We start from the raw sequence: 17,256 nt of genomic DNA, 5'->3' as shown, positions 1-17,256 counted from the left end.
CATGTTTCCCATTATGCAGCTACTCACACATCAGGTGATCACTTTCACACAAAGTAGATTATTCAGGATATTTACATCAATACTATATTCATAAAATGGTACTATACACAAAGCAACGGGAGAATAAGGAGATAATACATGCGTAAAGAAGGTGGAAGAAAATGGGGTTGCGTGGGTGGGTATACCAAAGATGGAAGGGGATCGGGTACATTTTTTACTGCATGTCGCAGCAGTAGTTAAAGAACATTCTCGTTGTTCAAAATGGATGCCGTATCGTCAAAGTTGAGACTGTGCAAGAAGCGAGTAATCTCCTCAGAGTCGATATGTAGATCCCATTGCAGGAATTGTAAAAAGGCCATCTCCATACGAGCCATTTCTTTGATAGTCCACACATCTCCAGTAGCACGAACAAGCTGCCGAGTTGATAGAGAGTAATCCTCGCTGTACTTGCTCGCCACCAATAAACTAGCTGCAAAGATACGATGTGCTGCTTGTGGTTCAGCCTTGTAACTGGCTGGTAGAGTTGCACGGAATCGTTGAACGTAGATAAGTGCCATCACAAGCTGTACAGGTTGTACGTTGCATTTTTCAGTGATCAATTGGATAAAAGGCAAAAAATCAGGGAGGTGTGATGAGCGGCGATGAGGTGATGGTGTTGGTTCGTCATCTTCGTCACTATCGCTTTGCTGTGAATCTCGACGTAATGATGATAAGGGTCGTTGGTAAAAAATGGCATCAAACGAAGTCGAGGCAAAGTCTATTTGCAATACACAGGGACCATTTAGTAAAAGAACAATAGGAATAAAAGAAAAGTGTATATGTACATACCAATAAATCCTGGGGGAATGCCTTGTTTGGCTGCCAAGGGGTTAATGGCGGATCGTGTGCAGAGCATGAGAAAGCGTGGGTTGGGACGAATGTCCAAAGAGAAGAAGAAAAAGAAAAAAAGGGCAGCAGTGAAACATCATTGAGCTTTTATAGACGATGAATGGGTGGATGATTCATCGTCCGACGGAGTGATGATAAAAGATGACTCCACACGTCCCTTTCATTTCCCGTGACATAATAAACAATGCAATCCATATGTCACAGCTGATATTGTAACAATCTCAAACATGATTCCTCTTGTAGCTGTACTATCATCATCTAATTTTTGGTATTTGTATTGTCATGACCCATAGTGGTAATTCGACCAGCTTCTAGACAACGGTGATATGCAAACCGCACATTTGATTAAACCCATCACCCCAATTCGGAATTACATTTTAGACTTGTTGAGTTCACATGTGTCATCGATTTTTGTATTGCCGAGAACACGGACCACAGCCTAAAACCCAAACCTTTGCTTCCGACCCTAATATGTTTTGTGCACTCTCATGAATAGCATGTGTAGCTTCGTGGTAATTTAGAATATGCATTCCCTTGGGACAGCGCATTTGGATCAAGATGGTCTTGGCAAGGTTGAAAAAATGCACCAAGTTAGCGGCTTCCCATTAGTTCCATTCAACTACCAATCAACGCTCTTGAATAAGAAAGATTCCTTTCTATCCATGAACCAACCATAAGCGTTCCAGGGCACTGATGTCATTGGTCGGAAGACATCCACGTTTTCGATTGCTCACCAACATTCCCATGCTTTATCCGCGGAATGAAATTGGCCCACTTGAAATGGATGTCAGGTCTCCACATCTCTTTTACTCATCACAATGGGGCTGGTCATATCCCAAAATGATGCTGTACATGCTTGGGTCATGTATAATGCCCCATCGTTGTCATGTCTGAGGCCTTGGCAAAATCATTCTCCGTCATAGAAAATGGTCCCCTTACAATTATAAACATATTAGCTACGCTTGTATAGGTCCCCTGAATAAAGAACGTTGCATAATCTATCGGATGAAGATAGAGCCGCGTATAGAAAAAGCGGATAAACACGTCTCAAGTCACCCTTTAGTGATTGGTAATGAGCTCGTTATTCGATAGGAAACTTCACCAACAACCACCAACAAACGTAAATCAAGAGCCATTTAGTATGCAAGTATTGGCTGCATACAACTCTATCATACGCAAAACTCAATTCATACAGGGCATTTTTTCGTGGCAGTGGCTATTCATGCACTGGTAAAGACACCATACCATTGCTCGTATAAAACTAATGTGAGCAAGCATCATTGATTCGATCCACCATTTCTTAGGATGGCTATAGAGGAGACGCAACATGACCCATGCTATCCATATTGCTGTGAAATCATATCCTAGCCATAAAGTTTTCGTATCTAAAAAGGTATTATTGAGCAGCTACTTTCACTGCTGCTAGGTATGGTGTCGGGGAGCTTTCACTTGAGAAGCGATGTGATTTCACACCATCCAAATGAATAGTAATTTGATCAATAGCATCATCCAAAATTAATACACGCTGACTCAAGCAAACGTATATGCATTTACAAGATGCACTCATATACCAATGCTTGTGAGTAGTGTATGGGTAATCAAATTTGCTGGGATGAATGAGAGGGGAATTATTGAGGCGGGTTACACATGCAAGTTGACAGGTTACACGAATGGATGACGATTGCCTTGGGCAGGGATTGATTCTTTGTATGCAAACATTCATTGATAAAGAAGCTACTCATTATGACAATGACAATGAATCTATACGCGGGTATTAACTTCTTCTACATTTGGTAGCGGGAGTGAGAGGTTAGTTGTACAAGTTGGTATAGGAGTTGAGCTGCATTAACGCGCACGGACCTAATTGGCATCACCTCCGGCCATAGTAAAGTCATGGATAGCTTCATTACGAGGGGTACTAGTGGGGCTATTATTATAGGCTTAGGAACGTAGGCTATCGTCGAGGTACGTGTTAACAACAGCAGCTGCAGCAAGCGGGGTGGCGTAGAGTGCCCAAATTAAGAAGGATGAGAGGAACAACAACAAAGAGTCCCTTCTTCACTTCCACTTCACGAAACAAGGTAAGCTTGTCTCCATTTACAAACTACAACGCATCAACAGCTGGCATCCCATTCAATGTACATCTTCCATTGGGTGAACAGGTGGTCAATGGCGACACTTTCCAGTTGCAAGCAGTCAACAACAAGTATGCGTGCAATCTACCCATCACTCAAGCTCCCATTGTAATAGACCATGTACGTTCAATCGCTGCATTCCTTTATTATTCAAGTTGGACGGTGAGATACTAAAAGTCTTGTGTAGTTGATGGTTGTCTGGCTTATACAAGTTCCAAGGGGCTGACATGTGTTGTGAGTGCTCTTTCAATGGCTGTCACACAAGGAGAGGTTCACGTTGTTACTTTGGGTATGTTAACACGAAAATCGCATGCTCTTCTTTATCTTACATTGCATTTGTTCTAGCTTGAGCACTTTGGATGATGATACCTCTGGTGGCAACATCATACTGATCTCAAAGGAAGAATGCTGTACGTTGGCTCAATGGTACGCATGGTATTGGATCTACAAAGTAAGACAGGTTGATTAACGAGCTTTACAACGAAACAGCAGCAGCACATACTGGGTCGGATGGATACAAGGTATTGGGAACGCCGTCCAGCAGCGCACTACTCCAAGAGGTCTGTACTATGATTTGTCCATTTATCAAGGTATGCACAGGATGGATGGCTATGTTGATCAAGAAATGATGATTAATATTTCACCATTCGTGAACCATACATAGGACATGATGGTTGACTTGGAGGATACCTTATCTGGAGAGCCATTGATACCCATCATCAAGTATGCCTCGATACAAGCATCTCTCGCATTGCATGGTTGATGTCACAACCTAGTTGGGCTGCCACACACGATGGCGAAGGAAGAGATTGACCAATAGCTGGGTGGAAAGGGATGCATATCAGCAGCGATCACATGGCTCTTTCGATCAACGTGTTGAACTTGGAATGGCTATGGATGGATTGATGCAGTCAAGCGCAATGGACGGGGACCCTGGAACGTCGTTTTGATTACTTAGCACGTCATCATCAGGAAGAATGGATCATGTTACGCGGGTACAGCTGAGGGAAGAGGATGAATCGGGTGGCATTGTTGAGAAGGCTTATACCTATAACAAGAGGCAGTTTACAGTCATGGATGATCTTGGGATACTCGAATGAAATCACGCAGCAGCTGATTTGGAGCCCTGGATGAAGACCTTTATGACGGCAGCAAGCAAGACACGATGATACCGATAGACTCTATGTACCTTACCCGTATCTATTCAATTTGTATACGTTGCTCTCTTGCCTTGTTTACTTCTTGATAAATACCTACTACACTGAACGAATATTGGACTCAGCATAATTAAGGTGTGATTCTTTCAGCTTACATGTGCAAGATGTATACCACTTGTTGGTTTCTGGATTGAAGGGGCGAGATAGGAATTCAAATCGGGAAAGCGAGGTTGGGTCCTGTATATGGTCGTATCGAGATGCTTTTGTTCTTTTGTCAGATCATGTATCACATTGGCTAAAGCTTCATAGTTTACATGCTGATAGATGAAAGAGCGTAAGGATCTACCAACGCTTGTATTCCAAAGCTAATAAATTTAAGAGTGATGTTGCGTATCATAGTGGTGGTTCATTGCTAGCCTACTAGTAGTAGCGATAACAATGCGGCAGGATTACGTGAACATACCATGCTTACCTATGACAGTTTCAGCTAACAAAATCTTATGCAACCATGTATAATAACGAAGCATGTCGTAGGGCTATCATAGGTTGACCTCAGTCTATTAGACAGGCAGGGGAAGGATCATCATGCATTTCTCCACCAACAGCGTTGACCTTCCAGCCCTGCAAATCGGCTGGGTTACACCAGCATGCCCCTATGCATCCTTGGCTCCATGAGTCTACCTACTTGGCAAGAACAAGGACCACCTTTCATATAGCATCACGCTTACAGCATATGCAAAACATAAAGGTGCCCGTATCTCATAACTTTACAATCAACCGTGGGGTCTTTAACAGAACAGTGTTGCTCGGCGGGGTGAAACGCACCTTGTGTGCAAGTTTCGCGATCAAGCTTGCCAATCCCAGATTTCGCAAATGTCGCCACCAGCCAAATTGGATCTGGGGGTCGACCTCTTCGACGACGACGACCAAAAAAATATTTTTGGGCTGTTTGCGATATTGAACGTGAAACTTTCGCACAAGGTGCTGTTGGCCAAGCCGAGCCCATTGCTCTAATAAAAACCGCACGTTTCATTGTAAAGTTTGGAGATACAGGCACCTTTATGTTTGTAAGCGTGATGCTATATGAAGAGTGGTCTTTGTTCATTGTCAAGTAAGTGGACCCTGGCAGTGCAAAAGATGCAGAGGGTCGTGTTGTGTAACACCGCTACGTTTGCATGAATGAAAGGGTCAATGAATAATTAGTTTATGGATCATCTAGGAACAGGCATGTATTGCTAGCTAACGGCCACTTTTATCCAATCATCATTGTTGCGGGATCCACTGCATGGGAACGATGCCCCTGCTCTAGACATTCATTTCCATGATTAAAGTAGGTTGATCCGAGCTGATTTGACTGAGCTGTGGTCAAAGAGAGATTACATCACTCTAGACATCAAGCACGCTCGATGTAGCTCAACCGATGTAATCTTGCGTGAGCGTAACTCAACCAAATCAGCTCGGATCAACCTACTTTAATCATGGAAATGAATGTCTCGAGCAGGAGCATCGTCCACCTACAATAGAATGCACAAAAGTTGGGAATGCACAAAAGTGGCTATTAGCTGCCAATGTATGACATCAAAGTGAGGGTTGCGTACCTATCATGCATTGTCCCTGAAGTCCAGACTTTTTAGCTGAGTTACCCAAAGAGGTCCTTCTGCATCTTTGGCTCTGCCAGGGTCCACCTACTTGATAATGAACAAAGACCACTCTTCATATAGCATCACGCTTACTAACATAAAGGTGCCTGTATCTCCGAACTTTACAATGAAACGTGGGGTTTTTATTAGAGCAACGGGCTCGGCTTGGCCAACTGCACCTTGTGTGAAAGTTTCACGATCAAGCTTGCCAATCCCAGATTTCGCAATGTCGCTACCAGCCAAACTGGATCTGGGGGTCGACCTCTTCGACGACGACGACCAAAAAAACATTTTTTGGGCTAGTTGCGACATTGAACGTGAAAACTTTCACACAAGGTGCTGTTGGCCAAGCCGAGCCCATTGCTCTAATAAAAACCCCACATTTCATTGTAAAGTTTGGAGGTACAGGCACCTTTATGTTTGTAAGCGTGATGCTATATGAGAAGTGGTCTTTGTTTAATGTAAAGTATTTATATGGAGGTTGTTAGCCTCGTTTTATTGGGAGTGCATCGGAGAGTGGCACCCCAAAATCGAAACAATATTGGTCAAATTGATAATCATAAGGAGATATACATGAGAGGGAACGAGATGACAAAGGGTGGGAGCGAGCTAATTGGAATCATTAAGTCTCATGGAAGAGACACTCCCCGACGAATTGGAAGGAGTGGCAGAAGACGGAAAAAGTTTACCCCGACTTTTAAGCTTAAAATAAAGGGTGGTAAAACTTGATAGATGCAAAGATCGAATGATTTCCTTGGCTTCATCAGACATGGGAAAAGTCGTCAACATACGATCGATGGACTCGGGAGGTGTTGGTGCCTTAGATGATTTGGCTGTTGGTTTTTCAGGGGAAGATTCTATAATATGAGTACTGATAATCATGTCGTTGTGGGCTTCAAGGGGTGAGTAATCAGTGCTAAGCATCGATACATCAGAATGGCTGGCAGCAGTGGAAACAGAAGACGATGGGGACATTGGTGGGTCATTGATGGGCTTGACAACAATAGGGCGGCGATTGGGACATTTAGCGGCACGGTGGCCATTTTGGCCGCAAGACCAACAGGGGCGATATCTGCTTGGGTGGGTAGGACATGAGGACATAGAATGACCGGATTTGTGGCAATGAAGGCAATGAAGCGGCATTTCAGCCCATGTTGCGTAAAACCAGTCTTCGGAGTTAGGCCATGAAATCGTGTGTGTGAGCGATGATGATTGTTTTGAACCTGAAACGTTTAATGTTGCATATCCGTGTCCCATGAACAACTTAGAGTCATGATCGCGGAGAATACCATAATCAAGAACATCACCAAAGGGTGAGAGAGCCTTATAAATTCCATCGGTAAGCTTATCTCGAGAGGTAAAAGGAAGGTTGCTGAGTCGAAGATGAATGAGACGGGAATCAGCTGGTAAAGGTACACTAGGCAAGATACGCACACCATCCTTGAAAACAAGGCCTGACGTACAAGCTTTCTGGTAAACGTTGGAGTCATCGATGAATAATTCAACAATACGGCGAGCATGATCCGAGTGAAGGCGAACACCACAATTGTTGGGAAAGCTTTCGTTTATATGGCACAAAAGCTGGGAGCGATTTTCGGAACGAGACGTGAAATCAAAGAACAAGCTGGTACAGGAAGCAGGAGAGCCACCGGCTTTCCACACATTCGAGTGCAAAGAATTGTCATGAGCTGCTGCTTTCAACGAATCCCGCGTTGGGGAATGAGTACGTGCTGAGGAATGAGTGCTGGTAACCTTGGCATACGAAAGCCGTTGTGGACGATATTGTGTGCCTGTTTCCTTATCAGGCGATTTGGTTAAATTCTGGGAAGACATGTTCGTGTTTAATGTAAAGTAGCTAGACCCTGACAGAGCAGAAGATGCAGAGGGTTGTGTTGTGTAACACAGCTACCTTTGCATGATTGGAAGGGGCAATGTATGATACTTTATAAGAGATCATCATTGGCAGCTAATAGCCCATTCCTCTCATTCACTTTTGTTCTCAATCCATTGCATACGAACGATTATCCTACTCCAGCCCATCATTTCCATCCTTCAACTTTCTTGACCTGAGAGTATTTGAATGAACAAGCTCACACAAAGAAGTATCATCCAAGGCCATCAGAAAAATGTATTTTGATTTCCACCTCTTCCATTCCCAGCTCATTAACTCTTCTTCCCATTCTCAACTGTTGGTGCATTCAAGTACAACCACCACCTGCGAACGATTGTCCTGTTTCAACCCACCCTGTCATTGCTACAATTGCCTTGATCCGATTGTCTTTGACTGAATGGCAAGTGCATGGTGTACACAGCCTTCGTCTCACTCTACCACAACACACAAGTCTCTTGACACAACACACGATCTTGTGCGCTTCTCTACCACAATCAATTGTAACAGCGTTCATTGCAGCAGTTGCTATTAGCGATGTCTTCAATCCATTGTCTCAAACAGCGTTCACAACCTTGTCACTCTACTACAACACACGCTCTTGCACACTCCTCTGCCACAACCAAACGTAACAGCAGCATCCATTAGCAAGGTCTCTACTTCAATGTCTCCAACATCGTTCTTTACTTGCAGCAACTTGGTCTTACAGTCTTTGTTACGTGGACAGCAGATAGCTTTTGTATAGAAGCAGCTTGCTTGATGCATATAGACTCCTATGGATGATGCCATGTCACCTATCAGATCCACCGCAATACAAGCGATCCTCACCTGGTAATGACAAATGGACCTAGCAAGTGGTTGACAAACATTCGGATGGGAAAGGAAGTATATCAGCAGCGACCACAGAGGCTCTTTTCGTTATTGGCTATGGATGGATGGATGCAATCAAGTGCAGTGATGGTGAAGCCTGGAATGTTGCTTTGGTTATTTGGCGCGTTGTCAGCTGGAACGATTGTACCCGTGGATACGGTTGAGGATGATGATGGATCGGATGGCATTGACGAGAGGGCTTCTATCTTTGACGAAAGGTGCTCTACAGCAGCGGATGCTATACTGGAGAACTCGATCCAATGCATGCAGCAGCTATTTTGAATCATGGATGAAGGATGTTCATGCCGGCAGCAACCAAGAATACAACAACACAATGATCCCTTTTGGTTCTATGTGATTTATCCCTCTTATTCAATTTGATTATGCCGTTGCTTTATTGTATTTATATGATGAACACCCACACACCATGTCCTTTTCTTTGACTTGCCATTAAATGAACATTGGATTCCACATAATGATAATATCATATTATCTGCTCATGTGCGCAGCAAGATGTGGTTCGCGTGGTTGGTTTTAGGATTGTTGATGCATTAAGTGAAGTGTGTTGGAAAGAGTATACATGAGATAGCATCATTCACATTATTGTATGAGACGCTATTGCTTCTTTCGCTACGTTACAAGCTCCTCGTTCATCCAGTATGTTAGATAAACGATAGGCGGTGGCGGTTCTCAGCGGATTGTGCACATGTTTAATAAACAGCTTCTGTTTACAAGATAATAATCTCATGGTCCCAATAAATGATAGCGCTTGCCATAGAAGCATGGTTCATTGTTAGGTAAAGTCATTGATGGTGATTGCATGCTATGGTTGTGTCATGCCAACTCCACTGAAATAGTGATGAAGCTGCATTATTATGTAGGTCATGGAAACTTTGTTTACCTATCTTCACGCTTAATTGGGTGATCAACATTGTGTTTGTTCTATACACAATGAACCACTTTTGAAAGTCAAGTAAATGACAACGTTGAATAGAATCCATGCAGCCAGCAGGTGACGGTGATGTCAAATTATACCTTATTCTTATGTCACTTTTACTCATTGCATGATTGCCGCATGCGTTTCATATTTTCGCCAAACATCACATCACATCACTCAGCAGCCGTTTCAGCACAAGATAGCGTGGTATATGAGAAAGCATCGACGGGCAAGATACATCAGCTCATAATGTGCTTGCTTGGCGTTGTTGGACAACGACAACCCAACAGCCAATACGCTTGTTTAAAGTTTGTTTGTTTGCATGTTTCAAGCGTTGCCGATGCTTGTACGTACTATAAACGCCCCAATGGGCATCCAAATAAGGAGACTGTGAGAAGGCGGAATTTCTCGGGAAACAATAACACGCACGGACAACTCACGCCATTGAAAATGATACGAGACAAAAAAGAAAAAACCAACTTGTTCAGCTGACAAGAAACCCATGCTTGTCCTCATATAAATGGAGCGTGTTTATATACCCATCGCTTGCCTTTTATTTTCTTTCATTCACACACACACACATACACACTATGGGTAATAGTAAAGTCGCTGTCATTGGTGCCGGTTCGGTTGGAGCCACCATCTCGTATGCCGTCATGTTGCGCGATATCGCTTCTGAATTGCTACTTGTTGATGTCGTACCCGAGGTGGTTGAAGGTCAAACGCTTGATTTGAGTGATGCCAACATGCTCAGCTCCACCCGCGTACGTGGTGCCACCAATAAGGAAGCTGGTCAAGCCGACATTATCATTATCACTGCTGGTGCCAAGCAAAAGCCAGGAGAATCACGTACTCAGGTAAAATCATCATCAGCATCATTATTGTCATATGTACATAGTCAAATTAACACGCCCGGATATAGTTGATTGATCGTAACTACAAGATTCTTGAGAGTGTGATTGGCTCCATGCAGCCTATTCGTAAGGATGCTATCATGATCCTTGTTTCCAACCCTGTGGATGTCTTGACCCATATTGCTCAAAAGCTTTCTGGTCTTGATCGTAACCGCGTCTTTGGCACTGGCACCTTCCTTGATTCATCTCGTCTACGTGGCTATTTGGCTCAAATTCTCAACGTATCCACGCCTAGTATCCACGCCTATGTTTTGGGCGAGCATGGTGACTCTCAGTTTGTTGCATGGGAATCTGCTACTGTTGCAGGAAAACCCTTGTTGTCGTTCCCTGAGATCAAGAATCTTGATTTGAATGATATCGAAAAGAAGATTATGCAAAAGGCATACAAGATCATCGATGCTAAGGGTGCCACGTACTATGGTATTGGTGCATGTGCTGCTATTTTGTGCGAAGCCATCATTCTCAACAAGTGCGATATTCGTCCATTGTCTGTTTATGTTGAATCACTTGGTACTGTCATTTCAGCTCCAGCCAAGATTGGTGCTGAAGGTATTGAAGGTGTCTATGATATTCCTCTCAGCACGAATGAGCGCAAGAAAATGGAAGCCAGTGCTAATACTCTCAAGGAAATGTGCGCAAAGTACTCATAAACCTCATCATCATGAACCACCCCGCTGCATATTGTAAATAGCCAAGAACAGAACAATAAAAATTGTATTATGATGCTGATGTCTAGTACATACTATTATGCTATGATGCTGATGTCTCTAGTGGATATGCCCTGCTTCCGGATCCGGCGTTGTCGTTGTATTGCTACCACGTCGTAATCGCTTTCGTAACAACGCCATCATAAAGTACATTGATATGATAAAGCATAGTACTTGCAAGAATAAGGTTGTTGATTCCTCATCTCTCTCAACAGGCTGTGAATCGATCAAGGTGGCTTCTGCGAGTGGCGATGTTGTGAATGTATCAGTTGGATCAAGTTGTATGATTGGAGTTGTTGTAGTGGGTGAAGGTGTCGGTGATGGAGGAAGTGCTTTTGGTTTGCGAACAGTAAATGGCATCTCAGGTAATATGTGGTAGTTGTCATAATCCAACTAAAGTGATGAGATCATTAGCATACATATAATGATGTATACCCATATAAAATACACTTACCACAACCATGCCCTGGACCCTTAGATGAGTGGATGGCGAATCAATCACATCTTGTGTTGCTGACGACCAGCGTAGCTGTACAGGCCATGACTTGAGCTTTGCATCCGTATGTCCAATACTTCCTGCCCATCCTTCAGGTCTTTCGATAGCCACATCTTCATCTTCGCATACGACAGGATAATATAGATCTTCTGCATACTCGACAAACTCTCCCACTGTAACATTGTTTGTATTCTTGACTTGCACCAAGAGGCCTTGATAGGGTCGTCGACCTGTAATGGTGATGTCCATAGGGCTACTGGTATCAGACTGCTCAATGTGTATGCCGTAACAATCGCCGCATGTTGACTGTGAAGGACCATGGCCAATGGTATGCATAAGCTCGAGATTGCACTAGAATGCCCACATTAGCTCTTCCATCATGTCCGATCTACTGGTATCCAAATATACTTGCTGTTCCTGGTGCGTGTGGATAAGCAAAGACAAGAGTCGATAGAGTAGAAAGTAGGGGTATAATCAAACGCTTGTTCATGGTACGATGAAAAGAAAGAGACAAATGAAACCGGGAAACTGCACAAGCTGGTGATAAAAATAGAAATGAAAGTGTGTGTGTGTGTGTTGGGTGTGATTGTGTAATGTATTCTGACAACTTGGTAAAATGATTACTATTACTAGTGCAATCCGAGTCTACCCTTTTCGCTTTCCAATCGAGAGTACAACAAGTACAATGCCATCTGATTGCTTTCAGGGGTACCAGTAATGGTCACCAATCGTTCGTTTGTGTTGCCATGGGGATCCGCAATCTTGATGTGGCTACCGCTCAGCTGGCGAATTTCATTGATCTTGCTACCGCCTTTACCAATGATACAGCCCACCTATTGAATAGTATAACATTTAATCATCTTTTCCCCTTTGTATCCTTCATCATCCCATCATCAACTTACCATTTCATTAGGAATAAAGATTTGTTGAGCTTGAGGATTAGCCATCATGCCACCCATGTTGCCATAATCACCTTGACGACCCGATGCAACACCAGGCATAGCACCGTAGGCTGCTGCTGCTGCTGCTTGATAGTAGAGTTGTGGATTGGTGCTTCCCATAGGCATACCACCCATGTGACCCATCATGGCACCATATGGATTCATGGCTGCTGCTGCTACCGCTGCTGCAGGTCCACTTCCTCCTCCACCAGCACTACCGGCTACTGAACTTGTACGAGGCATCGAACCATATCCACCACCACGAGCACCTACACCTTGAGGCTGAGGTCGATAAGGAATCGTGTTGTTGCCACCAATACGTTCGGGATGCTCGGCCAAAATCTCAGCAATCTGATAGATAGCTCCTTGTACAGCAGCTGTAGTACCAACGATGGTTACGGTGCGTTCGGTTGACATGGGCAATGGCTCCTCTGAAGCATTCACACGTGCATGACTTTGCTCTTGGATGGACCGAATCACAGAGCCACCTCGTCCAATCAATGTGCCCATACGATTATCAGCGATCAACAAGCGAATAGTAAGCGATTGCTCTTGACCATCATCAGGTGGAGGCATTTCAGAAAGGATCTTTTCAGCAACAAGAGAATAGGCCTAAAACAACATGAATCAATACGATTGCTGTTTTTTTCCCACTTTTTCATCTTTACCTTGGCCACTGCCTTAACAGGTCCTGTCACTGTCAAAATACGTTCATATGCACCAGGTACAATGTCTGAAATGGTGACACGGGCTGTAGAGATTTCACGAATGTCGCTAACGTTCTTGCCGCCACGACCGATAATAACACCTGCATCTTTGGTGCTGACAAGGGAACGAAGAGAGATGCTGATTTCATTGCTGGGAGTAGGAACAAGCTCGTTATCAGGACCCAACATGTTGTTTGTAGGTGCAGCTGTGATGACACTAGGCGTAGTCGTCAATGCTGATGCTGATGCTTGTGCTGAAGGAGATGTGGATGTGGTGTTGTTATTGTTCGTATCGGCTGTTGTTGCTGCTGCTGCTGATGTGGGTACCGATGATGGCTTATCGTCCAACAAGATTTGAAGTTCCTCATCATCGCTATCCTGTGATCCTTCCTCCCATTTCTTTCGTCGAGAGCGTGATGCTGCTTTGTTTTTGTCGTTGTCATCATTATCGGCTGCTCCAACAAAATGAGGTGCCTTGGTTTCAGGATCAGGTACAGCTTGTCGCTTTGGATGGCGATCATCTTGGCCGTCGCGTTCGTAATCAGAATCCCAATCCTCGTCCTCACGACGTGGGCGCTTTGATCGATCAGTGGGTGAACCGTTCATATCTACTTCGGAAGACATTTGCTGCTCGCTATAAGTGTCGACTAAACACGGAGATTCGAATCAACTTGTGGGGAGAGGGAGGGGAGATCAAAATAGAGTGACCGCAGCCACACTTACCTTTGGTTTCAGAAAAAGAAGAAATTAGATTGCACACACGCTATAAAAAATGATAGAGTCAATAAAGAAAGAGAGCCATCATCATCCTTGTATCCCCCCCACCTGCTTTACTTACCTATTTGCTTGAAGAAGAGTGCACACAAATGGAGATGTTGCAAGGGTGTTGTACGGGAGAATGGGTTAGGGTAAGTACAGATATTGTAGTAGGATGATAGTAAAGACCGTGTTCTGTGTAAAGAGGGGCGAGAGCATATATAGAGAAAATCAAAAGTTTAGAAAGATGTGCATGGACGAGTAAAAGCATAAAACCGGTGCCATCAGAGGAATCGCTCTCGTTTTTCAAAAGAAAAAGACAACAGATGGACAAGAGAGTGATCACAAGTATGAAGTGCAAGACTCAAGAAGGATGGCAGAGCGGTAAAAGATCAAAGCAAGGAGACATGACAGTACCGTGGATACACTGGCAAATGGACCGCTGATGGGAGTGAAGAGTGATGGGATGTAGTGGGGTGGTGGTCAATAGGAAAGGTCCCTCTGGGTAAGAGTGGTTTTTTGGAGAGAGTTAGGTGTGTGTGAAAGAAAAGAAGAAGCGGAGTGAGTATAACCTTGTCCACTGTAAAAAAAAGCCTCTCTCGCTCTCTCTATCACTGGGTGGGTTAATCATAATAAGCTATATCCACAAGCATCATTCAATCATTTTCCCCTATACACCACCATCCTCGTCGTCGTCATCGTCATCAATCTCTCTCTCTCTCATTCCTTAGATCAATGATGTAATAAATTGTATTCCATGTCCCGTGTCAAGGTCCCACCATGGTCTCTTGATCGGATCATCATCACAATACTTCCTGCAGTTGTGTATGTGTGTGTCACTTTTTCTTAACGAGATGATCCCTCTTTTGGTTGACTACTATTGCTACCCTTATCTTCTAGCTGCAATAAACGTCTACCATCCGCTGCAATAGAAAGTGTCTTATTCTGTAATCCTTTGAGGTACCTTGATGAAGCCAACATGCGTTTCTTGATTCCGACTCTAGGGTGTTTTCTTCGTACTACTTGTGCTGCAAATGCACTACAACTCCCAACCAGCTCAAACTTTTCAGATGGGGCTGTTGTAAAAAGAGAGAGAGAGAGAGATCGGCACCCCGTTAGTATCATGGCTCCTTTTTCTTTGTTTCTTTCCTTCTCCCTTTTTTCATGTTACCTTGCCAACGACAGGGTAAACCTTGTGATGATGATGATGGTGGTGGTTGAGTGGTAGGTGAAGTAGATAATAGATTCAGGGGTGGTGATTCACAATATCGGCGTTTGGGTGAGTGGCGTAATACCCATCCACGCATTTTGTGTAAAGAGCGAGATATCGATACTTGACTCAACTTGGATTTGGTAGAGGAACAAGTGGAGGAGGGTGTCAATTGGGATGAGGTACCTTGCTGCTGTTCATGCATTGGTGCTTGGAACATGTTTAACAAGAGCTGTCTGCCGTTTGGATTTGGTTCCGGTAGCGTGTATTCACCAGGAGGTGGATCGAGTGATATGGGATGCACCAAAACGATTGGCAATTCCACAACTGCATCCGCACTATAATAGTAAAGCAGGTTAATTGATGATGATGCAAAAATTCAACACCACCATCCCCCTCGATATTACCTATTGCTGGTATCGGATACCAACGAAGCACGAATCGAATAGGATACATCAATCAACTTTTGACTACGAATCGAGTAATGGTCCCTCTATTATGTATACATGTATAAGCTTGTGAATGATGATGATACGATAAAAGCACACGTATACTACTTACAGGTGATTGCAGCATCATGGTTGCTTGATCCTCCATGCCCGGGTCCATAGGAAGTAGCCACCCCATTTGAGATGCTTGTACCTGAGCCACCGTTTCACAAGTTGATGTCACTGGCTTGAGCCCAAAACTGCCTTGCAAGCCTGTTTGCGAAAACGTGTTTTGTCGTCGCAACAACTCAAGCTTGATATCCGACACGGAACGCGTGGATGCATTATCCACCTTGACATGCACATAAATAGGCGTCTCAGTGATCCATATCGATCGCCCAAGTGATAGTTGCAAAGAAACAGCTTTGGATGGTGATGATGGCCACATTTTTCGTTCAGCGTTTACCGGCATATACAAGTTGGGTTCGGATAATACACGGCTTTGAGCATTGGGGTAAATGACAATAGCACGTTCCTTGCATACAATTTTGCGTCGTACCCTCTCCACACCATGAGTGGCATCAGGCCAACTTAGAGCCAATTCACTATGTAATGCTTGTATTAGGGATGTAAACGTAATACAAGTAGAATCATACTTACGCTTGCAGTTGGTAACGCACAGACCCCTTTTTGTCCTTATAACTGCTACCAAGCTCTTGAGGTAGTTGAACCGAAAATGGAATTACAAATTTGCCATATGACTTGAAGCATGTTCGCAACTGCTCTTGACCCAATTGAAGTACACGTCGAGATAAAAACTCGTGCGTATGCGTGGATGTTTTAAAATGAATGGGTTCAGTGACACCTAAAGCAGTAGTAGTAATAGGTTATTCACACATGTTTGTATACGCATACAATTTAGACCTACTTTCGACGCCACGTAGCTGCAAATCAAGACTTTCAAATCCATCCAACAAGTCTGCTTGTGATAGACCTTGGGGAAATTCCATCACCACTGTACCTGTTACCTTACCACCTGCCACAAAATGCGGGGCTTTAAGAAAGAGTTGTACGTATTTACGATGCATCTTGTTGAGCACGTGTTGTCCTGACGATTTTTCCGATGATGATGATGCTATCATTGACCATCCATGAGACATCCTTGGAGATTTATTAAAGGTGGTGCGTGCAAGTCGCCGTAGTATACGTGCGCTACTAGGCGGTGAGCGTGCATAATGCAACACTGTTTTGGATGGTAGTGGTGAGGATGTTGTCGTAGGACGTTGAATACCGGGAGATTGTTTGCTTGTTGTTGGTGTCGTCGCTGTATTGTTATAGCGTGTAGTAGGTGATGCCAAGGATAACACTGGTGAATCATTCGATTCTTGCACATGATCACCGGATGTGTGAGGATTGTTGATAGGTGCAATACGTGTGCGATTTGATATAAGATTCAGCTTTTTGCACCATGCTTGAAACCATGGGCGTGGTTGTTGAGAGGATTTGAATTGGGTAATGTCGGCGGCAGCGGCAGTGCTGTGATCAATAGTGGTATCCATTATTACGTGAGCCTAAATAATTG

The 17,256-nt window shown here is 43.9% G+C and overlaps 6 protein-coding genes across 6 annotated transcripts; 1 reads left to right on the top strand and 5 right to left on the bottom strand.

Annotated features, from left to right (window-relative positions):
• Positions 1 to 236: 236 nt before the first annotated feature.
• On the bottom strand, positions 237 to 895 carry O0I10_010637 (uncharacterized protein; the record flags this gene model as incomplete). Its single annotated transcript, XM_058490616.1, has 2 exons — positions 237 to 757; positions 829 to 895. 2 exons carry the CDS (start codon positions 893 to 895, stop codon positions 237 to 239), a joined length of 588 nt encoding a protein of 195 aa, XP_058338629.1.
• Positions 896 to 6,429: 5,534 nt separating this feature from the next.
• On the bottom strand, positions 6,430 to 7,653 carry O0I10_010636 (uncharacterized protein; the record flags this gene model as incomplete). The annotated part of the gene is made up of 1 exon (XM_058490615.1): positions 6,430 to 7,653. One exon carries the CDS (start codon positions 7,651 to 7,653, stop codon positions 6,430 to 6,432), a length of 1,224 nt encoding a protein of 407 aa, XP_058338628.1.
• Positions 7,654 to 10,105: 2,452 nt separating this feature from the next.
• Positions 10,106 to 11,079, top strand: O0I10_010635 (L-lactate dehydrogenase; the record flags this gene model as incomplete). Its single annotated transcript, XM_058490614.1, has 2 exons — positions 10,106 to 10,372; positions 10,438 to 11,079. The coding sequence occupies 2 exons, from the start codon at positions 10,106 to 10,108 to the stop codon at positions 11,077 to 11,079; spliced, it is 909 nt and encodes a 302-aa protein (XP_058338627.1).
• A 117-nt stretch (positions 11,080 to 11,196) lies between these two features.
• O0I10_010634 (uncharacterized protein) lies at positions 11,197 to 11,968 on the bottom strand (the record flags this gene model as incomplete). The annotated part of the gene is made up of 2 exons (XM_058490613.1): positions 11,197 to 11,529; positions 11,591 to 11,968. The coding sequence occupies 2 exons, from the start codon at positions 11,966 to 11,968 to the stop codon at positions 11,197 to 11,199; spliced, it is 711 nt and encodes a 236-aa protein (XP_058338626.1).
• Positions 11,969 to 12,261: 293 nt separating this feature from the next.
• Positions 12,262 to 13,904, bottom strand: O0I10_010633 (uncharacterized protein; the record flags this gene model as incomplete). The annotated part of the gene is made up of 3 exons (XM_058490612.1): positions 12,262 to 12,465; positions 12,535 to 13,185; positions 13,242 to 13,904. The coding sequence occupies 3 exons, from the start codon at positions 13,902 to 13,904 to the stop codon at positions 12,262 to 12,264; spliced, it is 1,518 nt and encodes a 505-aa protein (XP_058338625.1).
• A 978-nt stretch (positions 13,905 to 14,882) lies between these two features.
• Positions 14,883 to 17,233, bottom strand: O0I10_010632 (uncharacterized protein; the record flags this gene model as incomplete). The annotated part of the gene is made up of 6 exons (XM_058490611.1): positions 14,883 to 15,112; positions 15,208 to 15,584; positions 15,654 to 15,739; positions 15,808 to 16,279; positions 16,335 to 16,539; positions 16,603 to 17,233. The coding sequence occupies 6 exons, from the start codon at positions 17,231 to 17,233 to the stop codon at positions 14,883 to 14,885; spliced, it is 2,001 nt and encodes a 666-aa protein (XP_058338624.1).
• Between the last annotated feature and the right edge of the window lie 23 nt (positions 17,234 to 17,256).

This window comes from Lichtheimia ornata (genome assembly GCF_029851405.1).
Source record: "Lichtheimia ornata isolate CBS 291.66 chromosome Unknown scaffold00073, whole genome shotgun sequence".
Lineage (NCBI taxonomy): Eukaryota > Fungi > Mucoromycota > Mucoromycetes > Mucorales > Lichtheimiaceae > Lichtheimia > Lichtheimia ornata.
The sequence above is the reverse complement of the archived record's forward strand: the minus strand, read 5'-3'. Positions and strand labels throughout refer to the sequence as shown.